We start from the raw sequence: 23,448 nt of genomic DNA, 5'->3' as shown, positions 1-23,448 counted from the left end.
GTCATTTTAAGTTATTTTCAACAAAACAGTATATTGTCACTGTACTGAGGATATACAAGAATAATTTTAGAACAGATAACTTTAAAAGTTCTGTGCTACATGTACCCTTTTCTGCCTTGGTTAACAAACACTGATTTAGGAATAACTCAATCTTCTTTCTAGCTTATTAGCTTAAACATTAACCTATGGTCAAAATCTACTTAAAGTTGAAGCCACTTCCAGTATACAGAAGTAAGCTATGACTTCTATCAGCTTTCTACTTTTTTATACAAAATACTACTGTAGAAAAAAAAAAAAAGGTAAAAAAATGAAGTTTAGGGATACTGAATACATCCCCTAAAACCAGAAAGTTTAGACTTGATCCAACTATAGTATTTCATTCAATTTTCAAGTGAGTCATACCCAGGACATTGTTTTCTAAGGCCCACAAATAGCTCAAAAAAATTTTATGTTTTATGCAAATCATGTTAATTCCTTCAAAACAGTGCAACACCAGTTCAGGGAAAACATCCCAGAATAACTTCTAAAAGAGACAAAAGGGAAGACAGACATACATTCTTGTGATGTAGCTCCCCACTTGAGTTTCTGTATGTCTTTACCAAAGCCACCAAGAAAAAGCTGGGATCCCTTCCAATGTCTGTGAGCAAGTGTATGAACGACTGAGCACAGTTTACACCCCCCCCACCCCCAAAAAAAAAAAAAATCCCTGCAATATCCTACAACTGAGCAGTGTCTCAAAATTATTTGACCTTTTTTCCTCTTGTGTAATTTGTTTTTTTCATGTAGTTTACCACATTTCTCCCCCAGACTACAGTGACTGAACATTATTGTGAAATCTACCAACTTTTGGACTTCTCTCCATGTCTAAATAAAACTAGGTTTTTTTGTATTTCATAGATGACATCTGCAATATTGACAGATTAAAGACTGTTAATTGGTTCTCGATTATTTACCCGATTGTAAAATGGATGCTGAGGTCCTGTCATACCACTATAGTAACTGCTATGAGGCTGCGGTGATAAAACTCCACTATTGAAAGGTCCATTGAAAGAGGTTGTAGAAGAGCAAGCCGATGAAGGCTGACTGAACAGAGATGTTCCTCTAGCAGGTGCCTCATGTAAAGGCAATGTGGGATAAGGAAGTCCTCCAATATTCATTTGATCTCTTGCAGCACGAACATCTGAAAAATAAAAAGGTAAGAAAGAATGAGATTTAGCTTGAAATATTTGAAAAAGTTTTGATTTGACAATTCATTATAGTATATTTTGGTGTATTTTGTTCTCCAATCAGAACTCACCAAGTAGAACATCAAATGTCACTTTCAGCTTCATTCAGTTGATTTTTTTTAAGGATCACCTATACACAGGAGTCTTTAGGAGAGTCAGTACAACTTATTGCATAAATTTATGTAGCATATTAAATGCCTCTAAAGTTTATCTCAGAGCAAACCAAGTTACAAATCCCAACAATTCACAAATGGGAAGAAATGCAGGAATACATCACACTATGTCTTTGATGGTAAATATGTCTGATATGATAGACCTGTACTGTTCCTGAAGAGATTAATGAGACAGAGCTTGTGAACAAAGTTAGGCCATCTTACTGCAGCTATCTAGTGCAGAGAATGAAATTGGAAAAAAGTATGAATGAAAAGGATTCCAGCTGAGGACTGAAGAAAAGCATCACAACAGAAAAGACAGGCAAGAAGAACTATTAATGCCTGAATTAAGTTCCTACCTAGAATACCATCATAACAAAGACTCAAAAGGATGCTATTTTAAATTTAAAGTTCTGCTTTTTTTTCAAATCTTTAGCATCTCTTATCAGATGGAAATGTTAGGATGCCTTAGCCTTACTCCAGAGCCAACAGCAAACACTGAGACTGGACAAGTGCCATACCACGTGTCACAACAATCCACAGCCAACAGTGAGCAGTCAGATCACATATTGCTGAGCAGAGTGTTTTTGCAGAACGGAACATACCTGAACCTATCTGCATTTTGAGACTAAAAGCAAGATAACTGCTTAACCACCACTGTACAACACTTGCCCTAGAATGAATTCAAATATCACTAAAAGCCAACTATAAAGTACCAACCACACAGGTATCTAGTGGTGTGTACATCAAATGCAGACATTCCACTTTGTTTCACTGACTTAAGTTCTACAGGATCTTACTCATGTTATTCAAAATTGTTAACAAAGAACTAGAATTCAACTTGCATCTCTACTACTAAAATATCATGGAGTGTATTGGTTTCCTCCATTCACTAAAGCAGTCTTCAGATCGAGAACAGTGCATTCCCCCCTCCAAAAGAAAAGCCATGGTCTAGTATGATCTGGCCTTTACAGCAAAGCTACTAAGATAAACTGAAGTCAAATCAGACAATCTGAAGGTCTGATTTGATGAAAAAAAAAATCACAGTTCTGCATAACATGCAAAGTGGCTCCACCTAAAATGAAAAAAAAAAAAAGAATACAATTGTAATTTTTCATTTATTTGAAAGTATACTCACCTGCAATGATTTCTCGTAGCTTGGGATCTAAGTTTACTGTACATGGCAAAAAGGTTCTTACATCACGTGCAACAAGAACAGGTGTTCGTGAAGATAAAAATACTTCAAAGTTCCGTATGTCTCCATCAATTTCAAGTAGAGGTTCAACATCTTTAGTTGTAGGAATATTCTTTGAAATTCTGGGGGGGGATAATTAGATAAACCATAAACCATGTTTATTACAGTATGACTTCTACTTGCATAGTGATATTCTAGGAAGAAATACTAGTACACTTGCATCGATCCTCCCTGTTCTCCAGAAAATGAAGAGAGCCCATAAGAGCTGCACTGTCTGCAGAAAGAATGAGTTAACATTTGCTAATATGCAAAAAATCTCAAACTGCTAAAGTAACCTCATCTAGTTGTACATTTCAGAGCAATCTCAAAGACGACACATAGAAGACTAAAATCAGATCAGGAATTTATAGATCAGTATCATCAAAACCAAAATAAGGGGAAGTTAGCATTTGTCAACTTTAACCTCAAACATCCACTGAAATTATGATACCCCAATCAGAAATTCCATGGTTAAAAACCTCATTTTAAAACGAACATTTCTTGTTAAAGGAACACTGTGGCATTTTAGACATTGATCAAAACCCAACTGTACATGACTTCATGGTAAAAAGTGGAAGAACAACTGCCTGCTTTCAAGTAATTCACCTTCCAAAACAAGAAGCCACAAACAGAAGTGAATAAGAAAACAATGAGACATGATCAGTATAAGGGACTGTTGATGCACTGTGACTATTGTCAAGCAATAGTTAAGTTTTTTTTGTAAGCACTAGTATAAAGGACAATTTTAGGAAGGAACAAGGAGAAGGATTAAATTGTAGCCTTGCAGAGGTTTATGAAAAGCTCCTACCAAACGCAAGCAAGCAATGGAGGCTGACATGATGCATCAGATGGATCTATCTTATTTGACATCTCATCTCACAGTATCATGACTGATATCTCATTTGATACCAAATGAGAAAGTATAATTTAAACCAAAGATTACTAAAATTAAAAAATGTTCCTCACACCCAGTAAAATAAAAATGGAAACAGTGAAAGAATGCACTGAGAATGGTTGATATGGTTATAGTAATCACTATAAAGTGACTGTGACAGCACTCTGTATGGATACAAGTGAAGTAACCATGCAGTATTTAAAGTAAAAATATAAAAAAGTTATGGAAAAAAAATATATAAAAAAAAATCTTTACGTAAATATAAAATGAATGATGCACCTCACTAGCTAATGGCTTTTCCCCAAGGCAATTATGATCGCAGTTCCACAAAAAGGGATGACTGAGCAGAGACACGTTGACTGCTCTGTAAGCTTCTGGAACTTGCTAAAAAGTTAGCATAGCACAAAGAAAGAGTAAGAGTTTCTTCAAGCAGCTAAAGCAACTGCCAGTACAGTCACAGGGGAAAGGAGTGCACTGATGCACGGGTGGAAAGGGAGGAAGGAGCCCTCATGTACACTCAGTAATCTACTGAAGTGCAACCAAGAATCTCTTACACTGAATAAATACACACTTGTGTCTATGAAAAGAACAACAAAAAAAGAAATCTGTAATTGAATTGTATTTTTAATACAACGAATAAACTAAATCTATCATTAGCTGAATGATCTTACCTTATTTCACAATTTGTTAGCTTTTTTAAAGCAATGATCTTTTATCATTATTTTTAGATCCGCCATAAAAAGTAGAGTTTTATGTACCATGGGATTATTCCAGAGACAGCAGTTGCAGAATTTATGCAGAATATTTAGCATTTAACATTCAGATAAATAAAAGAATTGAGAATCAATGCTAGATACTTGAAGTGCAACTCTGCCATCAAAAATCTGTATTAATCATCTTTCAATCTCATCTTTCTGAACAGTCTTGCCCTATACTAAAAGTAGAAATTAAAAAAATTCCTATAAATTTTACCAGAAAACATCTGAATGGACCATGTACCTAACAGATGGAGGATACTGCTATACCATGCTGTCATAAGCAAGTATCTACAAATAACTTTATTCACAGTGGGCTCTTACTTTTACAGCATAGGAAAATGTATCAAATATAAAGCATAACAGCAAGTGTAGGTTATTGTAACAAAGGTTCTGATCTTGTAAATCATTATGAGCAGTCATCCAGACAGCAGTGGGATTATCCACTTTAGGGAAATTCAGTGTATATCAGGCTTCAAAGGCTCCAGCCTTAAGAGAATAAAAGGTGGTGTTTCTGTAGACGAACTTCACACCCAGAGTAGTTTACAGTTTCAAAGAATGTATAGGTTCTCCAACAGTGTTTAAAGAAATCTAATAGGAGCTAAAAGTGGTCCTTCACCTCAACGAGTCAATGGGTCAGAGAAAAAAACCCAAAACATTAGCAGTTTGTATACTTGTATACTCAACAGAAGAACTTGTATACTCAACAGAATCTGAGAAGTATTTTATATTAATATTTAGCTTCTACCTTAGGTTCTTTTATTTTGCCTTATATAAAACTATGACTAAACTGACTGTAAATGTGTATGTTTTTATTCAAACACCAGAAATGCAAAAAAACCCAAAAGCACTAATGCACAGTTACATATATATATATATATATATATATATATTTACTGTAGTATTCTAGACAAGAGTTCAACACTGCCCAAATGAAAATTAAGTCACTTTTTAAGTCAGGGACTGAAGAGTTAAAGGGTGGCCTACTTCAACACTTAAATCTACAAAATAAAAAGCCATGAGAATGTGACATAGATTTAAATAAAACACACAGCTGATGAATCACATGAAAGAAATTAGCTGAATTTTAATGCCAGCTCTACTTAAGTCTGAATGCGAACAGTGTTCTGAATACGATGAACAAAGCTACTGTTCAGAAGCCAATAGCCCACTGCTGGTGTGCAGATTGAAGTCTCTATTCTAACCTCCTGAGCTCAATGTCTTAAACTACGCCTCTGAAAGAAATATTTATGTAAATGATAATCTTTTGGCAAGGAGCCACAAAAATCGCATGTGCCTGTACTTCCCAGATAAAAAATAAAAGGTTAGCATGTAAAGCACTTTAGGAGTTACTTTTCTAAAATACAAGCACACAGATCTAAAAATAAAGCACTGTGAACACCTTATTCTCCTTTTGGAGGTAGATTTTCCTGAGGCAGAATAATTCTTCTTTAAATCAAAAACATCAAAAACTGTCAGTTATAGAGTGTCTGTTTCCATGAGAAACTACTTGAATTTAAAAGGAACGAGCCCAAAACAGAACATTACATTGACAGAAGACAACCTTAAAAATTCATTCCACTATTCTGCACGTGTCCTTTCCATGCACAGCTAAAATTAAAAACTGCTTTCAGTGTGGATTAGGTTATATTCCAACAGTGATGGATTATTTCTGGATTTTTTGTGAAATAAAAGTAATTTACTACAAGTACATACAGGTACGTCATTTAATCTTCCATTCAAGAGAATGAATTTTCTCCAAATTTTTTCTAGTTTATGTTCACCTTGCACTTCCACAACTGACCTGGAAAACCACCACAGTCCAACAGTGGGTCCAGCACTGAACGTAGCCAGCACAGCTTAGATGCCAGGCTGTTGGGCTATACATGACACAGCCCACCTATTCACCACTTGCTGCAGGAGATGGTCACCACCACAGAATGTGATCTTTCATCACCCAACCAGGTGGTAGTAAACTGGCAGCGGCATCAACTACCTTCATCCACACTGAAGGCTGTGCTGTGCCCACATTCCTTGTTTGGTTGGTTACATCAGGTCCCGGAGTATGCCAACAGGCTCTATCGCCCCTTTCTTCAGCCAGCGGTTTCACTGCCTGTGCTCAAGGCCAGCTCTGACGCAGTTCACCTGAGTAACCTGGATCAGATTGCTGTGATAAGAGCTCCAAGAAGCCTCATTAGAGGTTTCTCTTACTTGATTCAAAAACTGCCTTCAAGCTCGGGCCTTTCCCCTTGGTCCTTGCCCGAGCTGCATCTATATACCTTACTGGTCATGACCTTGACTCACTGACTTGACTTCCTGGCTTGACCTAAAACGTGCCTTGTGGCTACAGACCACTGGGCCGTTTGCTGTCCCTAGTTACTGTCACTGAACCTGCTCTGATCTCCTGCTTGGCTACTGTGATACTGCACTCCTTGCACATGAGGAAAACACCCTCCCTGTCTTGCTGTTCTCCCCAGGTCCCAGCTTGCCGTCTCTCATGGAGCAGCCTGCCCTGTTGCTGCTGGACTGGTGGAAAGTTGACTCCTCTGCAAGTCCTCATACCCAGAAGGGCCATTTTCCCCTGCTCTTTCCAAACCTCTCTCCATGAAGGTGAAAAGAAAGAAGTTCTACAAGTTACTCTGCACACCTTTTTTTTTTTTTTTTTTCCCTCATGAGTTTTACAGAAGCAAGTAACTACATGGACAAGAGTCATTTAACTTTTGCACTCCATAAAAAGCAATAGACCTAATTAATTGTTATTAAATAATAACTAGAGCAACAGAAGGCATGAGCATGAAGGCATGTCATGTTTTATCTTTCACATGCCTTTTAAATTTTCTTTTCAATACAGTTTAAGCAACAAGTGTTGCTTAAAACAATGAAAAAAACCTTATTAAAAGTGACACAAATATTTTTTTCTAAAGGTTTGATACTGAGAAACAGAAAACTAGAAAAACAGGGCTGCTTTGGAATGCAATATGAAATTCTGATGCTTAACAGTCTGCTGATTAGACATCTGATCACTAATCCTTAATAATCAAATACTAATAATATAATGGTTTGCTCTGAAGTTATTTAACCTACTCTTCGCATGTGTGGTCAGTATAGTGACAGTGTATCTTTACGCCTAAGGGTGCTTTTTTTCTGGATTAAATATTCTCACACATATCTTGAACACATTGTTTCAAACTGAAATTTGAAACAAGTTATTTGAACCCTGAAAACCAGCATTTGCTCACATACACACTTGTATAAAGGCAGAGATAAAAAGTCATCGCACACTCAATACTAAAGCATAAAGGAATCAATGTTTTATCAATAAAGACCAAAAAAAGGAAAGGTATAGTTGATATATTCTATCTAGACAAAAATTATATACCCCTTACTGCATATTGAGCAGCACAGACTTCACTGAACAGATGCAATAGCTATTTAAAAGCTCCTATTACTGTAGGTATTCAGGAAAGCTTGCTTTGCAAAACTGATTCTAACTATCCAATTCAAGTAACAGTAGATAAAGCACCTCTTCTGAGTGATGCTGCCTTTGATCATTTCAGAAAGAAAAACTATTTTGATCCTTAAGATTGATAGTAAGCTAATCTCCCACACCCAGTATCACGCACTGTCACTGAGCCATATTCAATAGGTCTAATTTTAATACAACTTTCCAGAATACACCCTAGACCAGGATTCTTTATAATTAAAAAAGTTAATACAGTTACAAATGCCTGGATTCATCCACAGCTTTGCAGTGCTATTTGAATTACAGATGGCAAAGAAATTTTAAAAAAATCAGTATATTTATTACACAGATGGAAAAGCAGCAAAACAGTAGAGCAGAAGAACCTAAGACTGCTCAAAACTACTCTGTAAACAAAGAAGTAATTATGTCTCACTAGCTGACAAGTCCAACAAGATCACTCACACAAATGAAATACAAGAATACTGTATTAATTTGGTTTTGGTATTCTGATTATTGAATTTCAGTTACAAAGCTGCTTTATGGTTTTAAGCAGGGATTCTTTTATCCAATACCTCCACCTCTAGGACCTCAGAAATTCAGCAAGTATTTACAGGTCCTCTAACATTAGAAGCAACCATGGTTCATCCTAGTCTCCAGTACAAGATTCTTTTCTGGGACTATGTTATGGCACACAGGCCCACGCAAAAGGACACTCCAAAAGTCCATGGCAAACATTTCACTCATAGAAGCATGAGTTCCATTTCTCAGAGTAAGTCAAAGACTAATCCATCTGTTGCAAATACTACCCAGAAACAGAAGGCAAAACTGCAATTGCTATACCACATTAATAGGTTAATAACTAAAATTCAAGTCAACCAGGACCAAAGACAGACTAGTTCCTTTATACAACATTCGGATTACCTGATCTGTTCCTTATCTTACGCTTTTGAAGAAGCTTCTTATAAAGGAGTTGATCTAATGAGGCAAATTTATTGTATGGGCATATGAGCAATCTGTTGCAAGGAATACTAGAGCATCAGTTTCCAAATAATTTGATATTCCATGCTACTGCTCAGTAGTAGGCTTTTACATCAATATGAGACACAAGCCTTTTCTGAATATGAAATATTTTATCTCCTGCTTTTTCCTGAGAGACAGATTACATCACATTTATTGTGGGGTAAGAGCCAGGACACGGGCCACTAGCAGTATATAGCCAAGAGATGCATTTCCAGCTTACCATCTACCTCACAATATTTTCCCAAGTTCTCAGGTTTTGAATAAGCACCCTCTATTTTTGACATTCAGCAGACACAAAAAGCCATCATCTCTAATTTTATTTCCAAATTTTATTAATTCCCTACAAAGAACAGAAGTGTCATGAATTGACTTACACAGGCTGAAAATAAGTTTTCTTTCCAGAAATTGTTATAGTGTTGTTAAAACTGAGGCTTCGTTTTCTACCCTAAACTACTATCAATTGGTGCTCGGAGAGATCTGAAATATGCTCAGGAGCATTTTTGAGAGATGTCATTAATGCACATTAACTATTTTGTAAACATAACTAAAGGTAAGGTAACTAAAATAAGCTAAAAACACTCCTCTGTCTCGTTTTGATTAGTGTTTGCTTCAATCCTTTTTCTCTCCCTGTTACCTTTTCATCTGAACTTCATTCTTACTTGTCTTGTCCTCTGGTACTCTCTTTACTTCTCTTTTATGCCTTGCCTCACGTAGGTCTATTTAGTAGATAGTTTGGGCAATAACCACCTACTACTCAACCGGTATGTTGCCTTTTAACTTTGAAACCACATTATTAGCACAGTAAGAAACATGGTAACATTGTGTCCTGCGTTTCAAGTAGGAGGCAATAAAAGGAAACTGAAAAACCAAAAGCGTGTTAAATGTTTAGAAGTAATACCTCACTGCGAGGCCTGTGAGAATATTAAATTGTCTACTTAAAGGAAGTGATTTATTTAAACCTGGCCTGGGCAAAAGATGATTCCAGAGAACATTATAACCAGAATGATGAATGTGGCACCTTCCATAGCTTTTCATTTTTAATTTCTATAATCACTAAAAAGCTACACTTCTTAAATTAATACATCAATAGATTTTATAAAACTCACAAATCCCTTAAAAGTTAATTTTACCCTTTCTATTAAAAAGTATTCAAACAGTGTCAAAATTGGAATTAACATAATAACCTTCCAGAAAAGTTACATTTCAAATGTTCTTGTTCAATTTTAACATTGCTAGAGATTTGCTGAAAACATGCAACATACATTTAAAAAAGAATAATTTAATAGATACTTGTCTAAAGCACTGTAATGAAAAAGTAGACAGATAATGCTTATCTTCAGTTTTTATTTTACTTCTTTTCTTCTTACTTATGTATATTAACAAAAAACCCTCAAATGATTTAGACAAAAGCTTTTAGCTCAACACATAATTGCAACAAAATTACAATAATTGTACCAATTAAAATAATCCTGAATGAACAGTTTGTCATCTTAATGTTCCAATGGTTTATAGAAGGATCTACTTAATTAGCTGAAATTGCTTTCCAATGTTAGTATCAAATGTCATTTGTTAAAAGTTGAACGATTTCGAAAATAATTTAACAAAGTAATTTTACAAAACACCAAGAACCAACATTTTCTTTTCAGCTGAATAAAGCAAGCAGATGTGTCATCAAATTGCTATAAAAATAAATGAGCCTTTATATGGGGAAAAATAAATTTTACTACTAGTGCTACAGAATACTATTTTCTGATTTTTTTTTTATGAAATCAATTTCTTTAATAATTTAATATCATTTATAACTTGGTGGTATTTTTAGTATGCTGTAAATTCACGTTCATAAATTGAAGTGGTAAATAATGAAGTAGAAGTATTCAATTGTACGTGAAACAGAAAAATGTTTTAATCTGCCTAAGTGATTTCCTAATTTGATTCACATGGGCATATCACACAAAAGATCCGAATTTATCAGTAAAACACAGCACCAATTAAACTACGCTATAGAACTCCAAACTAAAGTAATCAACTACTGTTCAACTTCTAACTAAGTTAGTTTTTACCATTTTTAATCTGAAAAAAAAAAACCCAAACCCAAAAAAAGCCCAAACAAGAGAAACACAGGATGAGTTGTCTAGTAACCTGAAATGAAGTATTTCTCTGGTTAACATGACCAGAGAGAACTATTTCTGTGGTTGCTTACAAACAGAGGTAACAGCAGTAGAAAGACTGGGAAAAAAGCAAGCAAAATCATGTACCAGTGCTGGAACAACTGGAACGATAACATCTAGAACTGAAGAAATGAAGAGCCACAGACACTTTCCATTACTGATAAATCAGATAGAGCAGATGTCTTCCACAAACTGTTCTTCAGAATGGTGTAAGAGTTGCAAAAGCATTAAAAAAAGTAATAAGCTATGGCTGTCTCAGATCCTTTAGTCACACACGCACACAAAAGTATCCTGAATAAAAGAAAGCTATTATGTTACTCTTCTCAATTTGGTGTGTTCTGCTTTGACTCATCATTTTGCCATCCAATTTGACATCCATCATAGGTAGGCATGCACACATACGTGCACAAATACTTTATTGCAGAAGGTTAAACTAAACCCAAGTGATATGTTAATTTTTAAATAATGGTTACTTACAACTCTAAGGAAAGCACAACCATTTTCTCATCCTTAAAGATATGTATCTTTTTTTTCAAAATCAGTATTTAAGATTCCTGATTTCCAGTTTCCTTCAGCTTCCCAAAAAGCATGTTTTCAAGGAGATCAAGTAAGGGTGGAGATCCTAATCTGAACAGATGGCTCATGAGAGTTTCTTCTATCCAGAGCCAAGCTTTCATGTTCTAATATTTTGAGTGAATATATAAGAACAGGCACCCCAAAGAAATTCAGAGACCAACAACTATTTGCTGATACCCTCATAAAAAAATTGATAAGCCCTGTCTTAATACCCCAGTTTGAGCAAAGCCTGGGCAAAGAACAACAGGTAGGACTTTCCCTCATGACATCAAGCATGACAAACAGAATAACATTAAAATCAGCCAAGTAGGATGCATTTGAATAGAAAATTGTGTGAATACCTGAGTTTGTATTATTAAACAAATTGTAAATTCAGTTCTGGGGGGAGCACTCTCATCTCCCCAGTGAGTATCTTTAAGCACAGAGACAGTGAGTCATGGTCTCTCTTACAACTATCTCCCCAGATACACCAGCCTTACAATTCTCAAAGTTTCACCAGGTAATGGCTAGAATTATATTCAGAAAAAAAATGAAATCTAGATCCTAACCCCATGAGAAAGAGGACAGTACTTACCATGGATCTATCAAATTCCTGGGTGAATGCTATAGCCCAATAGTATCCAGATGTGACCATGAAGAAATCAACTTTGTACTGACTCTTTTTCCAAAGGGTCCTCCATAACAGGTAGGTCATTAAATTGTCCTGGTAGCCTGCAGTGTGTTCCCTGCCATTTTCATTTCAAAGGCCAACTGGAACTTTACTATAGTTCCCATGTCTGCCTGGACAACTCATGCTCAACGGGACTAGAAGGTACCTGCAACTTATGACAGAGCCTGCCCCAGCACTTGGTGTAACAGATTTAAACACATCTATCTTCAAATTAAAGTAGGCTTTGCTGCTATGTTTTGTACAAAACTTCATCTGCTGCAAACATGCTCAAATCACATTTATTTCTTCAGGCTTTGTAAGGGCTTCAACTACTGACTCTTAAGGATACTGAACAGGCTCTAGATGCAAGGTAAGCATCTTGAGACTCAACTTAGGCCTCGCATTAGCAATCCCGGGCATTCCCACCAGTCGAACTGTAGATGTTGCAGGAATTTCGGGGGTAAAAATTCAGACATCCATAGTTTTTCAAGTGTTTAAAAGTTTAGTCAGTCATTTTCTGAACTGCATTCTTGAACTCAAGGAGCCTATACACGCCTGAAGTTTCACTTTCAACTCTATAAACCTTAACACATGGAACAGACTTTTGCAGTGAAGACACGTCCAGCTACTAACAGCTTTAGGAAGTGTCCTGGTTCAGCTAGGATAGCGTTAAGGTTTCCCCAGCAGAGAGAGAGGGGGAAGGGATCCCCAGCCAAGTTATTCATATCATGCTGGTGTCAGGTCCAGGGGCAGAACCTTTTTTACCTTGCTCTTTGGCGGGCTTGGTGGCGGGAACCTGTTTCTGTGACCATTTAGAGGTATTTCTTTGTATATCGTTTGTCTTGTTCACTATTATTGTTGCTTATTGTCGTTATCATTGCTACTGTTGTTGTTCAGATTGTTTATCACACTGTTGTATTAAATTTCTTCTTATTTCAGCCTGGGTTTGTGCCTAGCTTCCAGCCCGACCGGCTGAGGGTGGGGGAGGAGCAACGGCAACATGTTCTCCAATCCCGGCAGGGCCTAAACCATTACAGGAAGGGACAGGCGGTAAATCTGCCATATCTACAAGAGAACTGGTTAGCTCATAGATGCAGAAACTCTCCCTAACACCTACAGATTTCAGAAGGGACAAAGGCCCGTAGGCAAGAGGGTTACAAAATTACTTTAGTGACTCTAGAAACATCTCCCAGTAGACAAAGTGCTGAAGACTTTGGTTTCTGCTGTGATAAGAAGGATATAAACAGATAAAATGTGTTCAGCAGACTATCTCATTTAGTGAGTAAACCTAATGAGGAAAGGGACTGAGAAGACATTCCCTCCCACACAATCATCTTTAATAGCACGATTTTTAATCAACAAGGTGACAATATCAAATCACTGCAATCTACAGCCTTAAGCAGTAGAAAATATCAAGGAACAAAGATGACTAAAACTCTGAGTCTCAAACTGAAATGAAAAACTAAGGCCTTGGGGGAAAAGAAATAAATTACTCAAATGTCTCACACCGAGGAAGACTTGAGAATCCAAAAAAGAAAGGAGAAAGTATTCATGCAAAAGTGGAACTCCTCACTGCATGGAAAATTGGACAGTGATGATATTCACAGCAAAATCTGAAGTGAGATTAGGGCTCTCCCCATCCTCTTTAATATCTTCTCTACTTTGGTACAACTCCTTTGAAATGTGATGACTAGAATCTCAAAGTGTTTAGAATTTAGATACATTACAGATTTGTATAACACAAGACCTTCCTTCTTTCCACTGCTTTGATAATAACTCCTAAAGACAGTTTCATTTCCTGACTGTTGCTGAACACTGAGTGTATTTTTTCAGAGAAATCAGCAATGATTTGTGAATTTCTTTCCTCAATGCAGATCTACAGCACATTTACTACCCTAGTAGGATTATAGATGAGATCATTCTCCCCAATATGCTATGACACCTATATCCACCATGACTTTGATCTGCAATTTATTCATAGCTACTTCCACAACCCTCTGTGAAACAGCTGTCCTGGTTATACCCCCACATTACATCATCTCCCTCTGCCAGACCATTTACAGGTATGTCAACGAGCACAAGTACTGTCTCTGGAAACTTTTCCTGAAAGTTTCTCATGAGACTATTATTCCTATCTTTCACTTTCTTCTTTTGTTTTCCTGAGGCAATCTTGCCTGTTATTTAAATTTTAATACATTTGCATGTTCTTAGATCAAGATCTTGCTTAAAATTCCTTAAATTTCAAAATATTACATTACCTTCTTCACATGTTCATTAACTGTTGAGAATTCAGTTTCTTGAAACATATTTGCTCTCTGTAAGAGTCATGGTAGCTTTTTGCAGTATACAATTTATTTAGATCTGGCACTGACATTTATTCTGGTGTCATAGATGTTTCATTTATTTTTCACAAGAGAGCACTTCCCATGGCTGGCTAATTTACAAATCTGAGAACTATCAGTTGCAAACATTCAACAGAGACTTGCTTTAATCTGACAACTTAATTCTCTTATAACTTCATTTACACGAAGCCCATGTATTTTATTCCACTTCAGGGTTTTAAAAACTTGTTTTTTGCAACTTCTGCAAACCATTTTGGCATTACACAAAACTGACATTAGAAAGACTCTTTACAGCAACATGGAGAACACATACAAAAAATGTGGAGGAGTATTAACAGTATGTCACAATTGTAAATAAAATTGAAAAAATAATTAAAGTAGACCAGGATGGAGAGGTCAGTAATGACAATAGCGGGCTTGACCACAGAACAACCTAAAAAGAAAAGAGGAAGGAGAACACAACAGACAAGAAATCAGAATTAGAAGCTGAACCTTCAAGGAGAGATGAAAATTCTAAAGATAAGAGATGACTTGAAAAGGCAGCACAAACCCAAAGGAGTAAATACTGGTAGCTAATAAGTATACCAACTGAAAGCTAACCCAAAAAAAGATCAAGACCAGCAAAGAGAAAGGCTGGAAGTGAGAGAATAGAAGTGAGATGATAGAGCAAATCAGTTTAAGGATGTAAAAAGAGTAAAGACATTTTTCTCCAGAATCTGAAAGGAAAGCCAACAATGTAGACTCAGCATTTTTCTATTTTCAAAGTCTGACACAATTACAAAGCATGGACTTGTTCCTCTCTATAAAAGAATTACATAGTGTCTCTACCTGTTACTAAGAGAGAAGTCTAAATAAAGATTGTTCACAGAGGTGTGCCTGCACCACAAACTGAAGTCTAATTTTGGTGGTCTTTTGGGGTTTTTTTAAGACCCTGGGAAAACATTACCAGTGTTAACATCCAATAGGTTTTCCCATCTCTGCATAGTATGATACAGTAAGACACAACTCCTGACAGAACTGGTTTCATAATCATCAATATTGTCTTCATACCCATCATACTATCTATAGGAAAGTACTTTCCCAAACAATCTTACTTTCCCAACAATCCTTCACAATAAGAATGTATTAGTTAGCTTTTTTTAAAAAGTAACAAATTGAAGCACAGAGATACAGGTACATTTATTTAGTAACCAAGTTGAGATATCCAGGGTTTTTTCAGAGTACTCCACCTACTGAAAGCAGAGCTCCCACTACCTTCAGATACAGCTCTGAACAGAGAGCTTACTAGTATCAGCCTACAGAACCATAAACTGGATACCTCCTCCCAAAGGAGACAAAATTAGCGTCCAAGCAAAACGTATGATAGTCCAGCGTCACACACTCTGACAAATAGTTCTAGAGCAGCTTTCAGCTGTCTTAATTTAATCTTACTACTTCATTCTTTTCAAGTACAACAGACAGCACCGAGAAGTGACAGAGAGTGGCCCTCCCCTTTACTACATAGCCTGTCTATACAGTTTGCAAAATAAATTCTGGACATTACAAGACAGGAATCTTACGGAGGCAAAATAGCATATGACCATATAAATTACGTATCTTAATGCATGCATAGAAGGGAATTAACTGCAGACTATTTTGATTCTTTCACTTCTTAATGCCTGACTACTTGTTTTTTTCCATTTTACTATACTTTCTGTATGTTGTGAAAGTATTGCTTATTGTTTGAAATACTGAAAAACAAAGCATCTAGCGAAAAAGATCACTAACGTTAAACATGAGTACAGAATTATGTTAAGACAAATAAGCGATCAGAGGCTGTGGGAGCCAGGCAGGCCAGGCAGCCGTCCTGCGAGTGCCATCTGCCGGCACAGCGCCGCCCCACACGCCGGCACCGCGGCTCGCTCCTGCGCCGAACCCCACTCCCCGCAGCATCAGCGGTACTGATACTCAGAGCTGCTTATAATGTGCCTCCAAAGATACAGCACTAAAACAACACAGGTTTTATTACCACTTACCACACTCAGCGCGCACACAAACTGACTACGGTAACTCTTGACGGTGCCTGTAACAGATCGATCCACTGCATTCACCCTCTGCCCCACACAGGCAGCAGCTAAGAGGAAGGCAATGGAGGGTTCTCACTGGTGATTCACAAGATTTTTAACCCGGCATTTTAAAAGCTGGGAAAGTAACTATAGTATCAAAGCGTTCTGCTTATACGGACAATGTGATCTAACTCCTACACTTAACACAGAACCCACAAGATAGCTTTCATCCAAGGGAGATGTCCAAGCAGATCCCTCTCCCCACTCACTTAAGAGTTCAGAAATGCAGCCAAAAATAACCAAAGAATTTGCACTGTCACAGTAAAAATAGATTGACACAAAATATTCAATACGAGGAAAATTATATTCTTGCTCCCTTTCTAAAGTACCGAAATATTAAAAAAAAAAAAAAATCTTTGCAGAATAAAAGGCAGGGAAGACAAACTCAGTACAGCAACAGAGGCTATAAAAGTATCAAAATCTGGTATCTATTAATGGGATTCCACATGGGAAAGATGCTTTATAGACTAGAAAACTTTAGAAAACAGAAACTGCAGTTTTAGATGAGGAACTAAAGTAAACACTCTACTTTGAACTGATACAGAAACAGATATTCAAGCCAAATAACTTCAAACAGTTGTAGATAAAAAGAATAACAATGACACAGAAGAGATTATTTTGGATAAAACAGAATTTTTAGAACATGAGATAATTCCAGAGAAGAGTTCACAGAGCTTTTCATATTCAGCATACGGTAAAGATGATCACCCCAATCACAAGACAGATGAGATCTCAGCTTTGTCACTACATCAGTAGAGTTACATATTTAGTTCCTTACAAAGGTTCAGCAGAAGTGACTGAGAAAGACAAGCATCTGAGCATGTGGCAATTTTATTATTATGAACCTTTTTTTTTAAAACGATTAAGTAGTCAAAGAAACTCAGCCTTGTAGCTTTATCATTTTCATATCAAATAATCTTGTTGGTATTTTTTTGCTAAAGAGAGAATCCTGAATGTTGTTTCTCATTTCCTTTTCCTTGTTTTCCCGGTATTGCAGGTAGAATACAAACAGCTCTACTTTAAAGATCATCACCTTTCCTTGTCCAATATATGGTATAGGGTTTCTCACTGTTACTTCACATTACAGATCCATTTTAAACCCTGTATTTATACATTTATAACTGTCAGTTATGAATTAGCACTCAAGTGGCTGTATTACTCCCAAACACAACTTGCATAGCAAGAGGCAGAACAGCATCGCAGGACTTGTGAATCTTCTCCACACCTGAACTAACAAACCCGGACACACTCCAGTTGGGACTGAATTATCAACAGCTCAAGTGTCTGTACTAGCAAATAATTCAGAACCCGTCAGTCATTCACATTCAGTTGTGATTGTCCCTTCCTTCTCCTCATGTTGATTTATTACAGATTTAACATTGGTTTATACTGGAATTACTAGTACCCATTTGTGAGAACAATTCAGGTCTCTAATACCTCTGGTTTATCAGAAAACATAAACATTGTTATGTCTTGAAGATAGCTTTGGACTTAGATCACTCTGAAGTGATGTGTTACTACTGATGCTAATAATCCGAAGATTGTAATGAGTTTGTTGTATAAATGCTGAAAATATTAAATTATTAAACATGACATACAGCATATCTAAATAAAGATAAGTTAGAAATATCTACAGCAGGAGTACTGGAACACATGATAGGAGAGGCAATCTCTGATGATTCTGAATTATTTTACTTACCTGATCAAATAAATATGTGACAATAGCTGTGTGAACTCAAAATGGAGAGGTGAGTTCCCATTACTTTATGATTTCACAGGTATCTTACACTCACAGAGGACATGCAAAACTTGGAAACTGGACCCACTCTAGAGAAAAGTGTTTTCTAATCACGCACTTATTTACCTTTGAAGTTTGATACTTCAGCAACAACCATTTAACTTGAAGTCACTCCAGTCTACTATTTGCCCTCTTTGTGGATCTTCAATCCTCAGCCTCATCATGCCCAGTGCACCCTTGTCCCTCTACTTTCTCAGTTCTCCGTGTTCAGACATTAACCCCTCAACTTTCCCTTCCTAATATGATCCACTCTTGTAGTCTTTCCCAATCAATTCTAATTCTATTCTCAACACTTCAATCACTTCTAGTCTATTCCAGACCCTCATCCAGTTCTTCTCCCACTCCTTGACTCTTAGTGCAGGGCACCTTCCCAAAATTTTCTGTCCAAGTTCATTCTCCTCTCTATTCTTTCCTTGGACCCTGCAAAGTCTAGTTTTTCTGGAAACTTGTTCAATCAATCCCAGTCTTCCCTCTTTACTTCACCTGTTCTTTTCACCTGATCTCGTTTGTTCCTACACAAGTCAAACCCTTCTTTCCTCTCACTGACTTTCATTCTCAGATTCTGATTTTTTCCTATAGGCCCAACTCCCAGTGACATTCCTTCTGTTCCACTCCTCCCACTGTCATCAGGTCACTTGTCACAATCCTTTCTTACAAACAGCCAGGTTCTGGAGAGGCATGTTCACTGACAACACAGGGACCATTTATTCTCAGTTGCAATGCCTAGACAGCTCTGTTGGACAGCAGCTTGTACCAGCAATGGAGAAAGTCATGCTTCACTTTCGTATTCCTTAACTGCAGCACAAGGCACTGTCATAGCCTCAAGCACACTTGCTAAGCACCAAACCTTCAGAGATCTTTACCAATAAAGGCAGTTCTTGCAGATCTTAGTTCAGATTTCTAACCAAGGAAAAAAACCCAAACAACTTCTAGCTTGGCCAAGGTAGAGATGAAAATTGTATCAAGAGACAGAAGCACAGCTAGCTATCAGGGAAAGAATTCCAGTATAATTCTCTTTGTTTTTCAGACAAAGCATGCATTCATACATGGTGCATTAAATAGCAACAAAAGTAATTTGAAAGTTTCCAGAAGTTAACAAAAGAAAGTGAGATTGTGAGAATTTTAGATTACAACTTGGTAGCTCTTTGAAAGCCATGTTATTCTAATAGTCATTAATAATGACCACTTCTGTAATCACTGAAAGTGCATACCATTACCAGAATAACACTTACCTCTCATAGATGGTTTTTAAAGTCAGCTGATCTGGAACACCTTCAGTCTCTTCAAGATGCAGTATGAGCCATGATGTTCTATATGGCCACTGCTCTGTGAGATTGATCCAACTGGCCAGTCTATCCCAACTGAATGTGATCTGATTAGCTCTCAATAAACGACCTAATGTAACAGGGAAGGAGGGAACAAACACAGGGGATTTTTTTGTCTTTTGAAAGCTATCTTTTTTCTTCCCCTCAAAGTAACAGCTATGTAAGTCCTTAAACTTGATCTGTGAACTTTTTTCCTTAAGAATTAAATGTTATTGCAGAAAGACATAGGTCATATTTCTAAAAATGACGAAGGTCATTTAGCATAACCTTTTATTGCTAGTATTATTGGTAGGATTGTACTGCAGTCTTCCTAGCAATCAAATTTTATTAGGCTTACTGAAATAAGAAGTTTTAGAGATTGTATTTTCATTAACATAACCCAGAGTTTGTGATAATTTGATTAATGTTGAAATAACTAAAAAACAAGAGCAGAACTCTTTTCCTTCAAAACACGGTGATATATTCACTTCATTCTCCACTTGTACAGTGCAGTACTGCTTGCCATTTACTGAGATCCTTTACACAAAACCAGGAATTTGGATTAAAACAGTTCCAAGTGGCATAGAAAACAAGTAACCTGTTTTATTCAGGAAAGAGTTATACAGCACAGGAGATGCAGAGAATAGGACTAATGTCATCTTCCAAGACCCTCCTCAAAGTGTAATGTAGGGAGCTGTAACTAGGATCAATTTGTTGTTAGGGAAGAGCTCAAAGGTACACTGCTTCTTAAAGGCACCACTGATATCTAATGGGTCAATGGGGAAGCTACAATTGTATGCAAGACTAGATATAAAAAAACAGAAACAAAAGAAAACAAAAGCAGAAACATCTGTATAGTAAATGCAACATTTTTCAACTAGCTATATTTCAAATTTTAAAAGCATTAGTTGTCCTTTCCTAAACTCAGCCATAAGCAGAGGAACAACTGTTTACTGTCCCTTCAATCATTATGCTACTCATTATTATTTTATGAGCCAATAACCTTGTTTACCATTGGCAAAAAGTTCTCCTGAATTAACCTTCTTGTTTGCATCCTATCTTATCTAATGAACCTAACAATATGCTAAATATGTGTGCTAAAGAGTATTAAATATTCTTAAGTATTAAAGACAATGCATTTGACATATCTGTGAATCCCATACATTTTCCAGTTAGTCCTAGAAACTGTTAATATTGTTTCACAGAATCACAGAATAGTTGAGGTTAGGAGGGCCCTCAGGAGTTCATCTGGTCCAACACCCCCAGCTCAAGCAGGACCACCCAGAGCCAGCTGGCCAGGACTGTGTCCAGATGGCTTCTGAATATCTCTAAGGATGGAGACTTCATAACCTCCCTGGACAATATGCTTCAGTGCTTAGTCACCCTCACAGTAAAAAACGTGTTTCACTAGCACCTGGTAAAAAATGGCAGTTTTCTAAAAGGGTCCACATGCTAATCAAACATTCAGAATACAAAGCCTGGAACAGAGAAAACACAAAAATTAATCCTTTTGTAAAAGCTGGTATTGGCTTTCACATCAACACAAAAACAGGTTAAGGATACTGAAATTAAGCTCAAACTCTTGCCAAGATATTTTTTTTCTGGTTAAAGACCAAGCCAGTTCTGAGTAAAAGTCCAAGTTGCCCAGAAGCCACATACGATAGCAAATGCTTATGTAAAAGCTTCATAACCTGGGGAAAAAATAATATTCTCTTTTGCTGTTCCAGTCCCTGGTTATTTGTGGTTCATTTCTATTAGCACTTGATGAATTTTACTTTTCAGGTATTTATTTCTGAATCCACATAAACTTCCTGCATCCATATCATACTGTTGCATAGTTAGGCTCTTAACTACATACAGTGTGAAAAGTCACTCAATTTGTTCTGAACCAGTTAGCTGTAAGGGTATTCAGTACCTTTTAGTGTCTGTAACAGAAAAGACAGCAAATAATAATTTTCCATTCACTTACTCCATGAAACATGATTTTATTAGACTTCCATAAGTCTTTTTCCATTTTTTTCCAATTTTTAGACCTCAAAGATACCAATGGCTTGATTGTATTTTTTTGAAGGAACACAGGTCATAAAAATGCTTTCATCAGCCCCAGACAACCATTTAGGGAAGAAGGACTCCAAATACCCATAGCAAAATTGTAAAGGATACACACCTAGTTTAGCCTTGCAGTCTACCTTTTAAGATACCAGCATTACAAGCTTTGTTCACATTAGAGTATTATGAAGTTGAAAAATGTATTTTATTATCCCACTTCAAATTTAAAAATATAAAACTTCCTAAAAATGTAGACTACAATCATTTGCTTCCCAACAGAAATAATGAAACAACAATCTCAATTTTATTTTTTTTAATCCTACATAGAATACTCTATAATCTTTGCTTGTACCCTAAAAGAGTTTGCTTCAGAAGGATTTTCAAAATCAACACATGGACTAATTTGTAAATTTAGTTTACACACTAAAAAGTCTGAGTGTAACTACAAGCAACCAAAACACAACACTGTTTACCATACACAAACATGCTACACCTACCCGTCACTGAAACAATATTTAGCAATCTTCTCATGGTCTGAGGACTGATATCACTGAACCAATCCTCTGTAACCAACAGCTTGGTCAAATCAAAAGACATCTGGCGGGTAATGGTACGTTGCATCTGGCGTCTTCGGTAAGTATCCTGATAATGAAACAAAAAAGCAAGGAATACTGATCAGTGTCAAAACCTTTAATGTATTTTAAATACTTCGGGTTTACTCAATTATAAAGTTAAAACCTTTGTGTATCATGTATCTGTGAAGTTGTGTGTTGGGTTTGTGTGTGTGATGGGGTTTTTGGGAGTGGAGAAGGGGGCTACAGAGGTGGCCCCTTGTGAGAAGCTTCTCAAAGCTCCCCCAGTGCCAAGTCAGAGCTGCCTCTGGCCAAGGCCGAGCCAATTAGGGATGGTGGTTGCACCTCGTGGTAACATATTTAAGAAGGAGAACCTGGGAGGGGAAGTTGGAGTTGTGAGGGAGACACCTGTGCAAGCACTGAGGTCAGTGAAAGAAAATGGGGTGGGGTGGGGGGGAAGAAGGTATGTTGGAGTGGAGACTCCCAGACTCCCCTGCAGCCCGTGGTGAGAGAGCAGGCTGTCCTCCCCGCAGCCCATGGCAGTCACCAGCGGAGCAGACACCCACCTGCAGCCTGTGGAGGACCCCACGCTGGAGCAGGTGGTTGCGCCTGAAGAAGGACAGGACTCTGAGGGAAGCCTCTGCTGATGCAGTTTTTCACTGGGAGGACTGTGACCTGTGGCAGGGACCCACACTGGAGCAGTTCATGAAGAGCTGCACCCCTTGGGAGGGACTCATATTGAGGAAAGTTTGTGGAAGACTTTCTCACATGAGAGAGACCCCACGCTGGAGCAGGGGAAGAGTGTGAGTAGTCCTCCCCCTGAGGAGGAAGGAGCAGCAGACAACAGGTGATGAACTGACCACAACCCTCATCCTCTGACCCCCTGTGCCACTGGCAGGGAGGAGGGAAAGAAATCCAGAACAAAGCTGAGCCCAGGAAGAAGGGAGGGGTGGGGGGAAGGTGTTTTTAACATGTGTTTGTATTTCTCACTGTCCTACTCTGATTAGAAAATTAAGTGGTGGTGCTGGTTAAATTAAATTGATGTTCTTTTTCTTCCCCTAACGAGTCTTGGTTTTGCCTGTGATCGTAACTGGTGAGCCATCCCTTCTTGTCCTTGTCTTTTGGCTTATTTTCTTCTCC

The 23,448-nt window shown here is 37.3% G+C and overlaps 1 protein-coding gene across 3 annotated transcripts in view; it reads right to left on the bottom strand.

Annotated features, from left to right (window-relative positions):
- KIDINS220 (kinase D interacting substrate 220) overlaps positions 1 to 23,448 on the bottom strand; it is a 77,625-nt gene that overhangs the window by 19,511 nt on the left and 34,666 nt on the right. For all 3 annotated transcript variants that reach the window (XM_026844094.1, XM_026844095.1, XM_026844096.1), the window contains exons 21-24: positions 22,234 to 22,378; positions 19,616 to 19,778; positions 2,517 to 2,695; positions 954 to 1,180 (exon numbers count right to left, since the gene is read on the bottom strand). In XM_026844094.1, coding sequence (XP_026699895.1) covers positions 954 to 1,180; positions 2,517 to 2,695; positions 19,616 to 19,778; positions 22,234 to 22,378 — 714 coding nt within the window. The remainder of the gene's footprint in view (positions 1 to 953; positions 1,181 to 2,516; positions 2,696 to 19,615; positions 19,779 to 22,233; positions 22,379 to 23,448) is intronic.

The sequence above is a fragment of the Athene cunicularia genome (assembly GCF_003259725.1).
Source record: "Athene cunicularia isolate RWA chromosome 3 unlocalized genomic scaffold, athCun1 chr3_part1, whole genome shotgun sequence".
NCBI classification, from domain to species: domain Eukaryota; kingdom Metazoa; phylum Chordata; class Aves; order Strigiformes; family Strigidae; genus Athene; species Athene cunicularia.
This window is presented reverse-complemented; position numbering and strand designations above follow the sequence as displayed.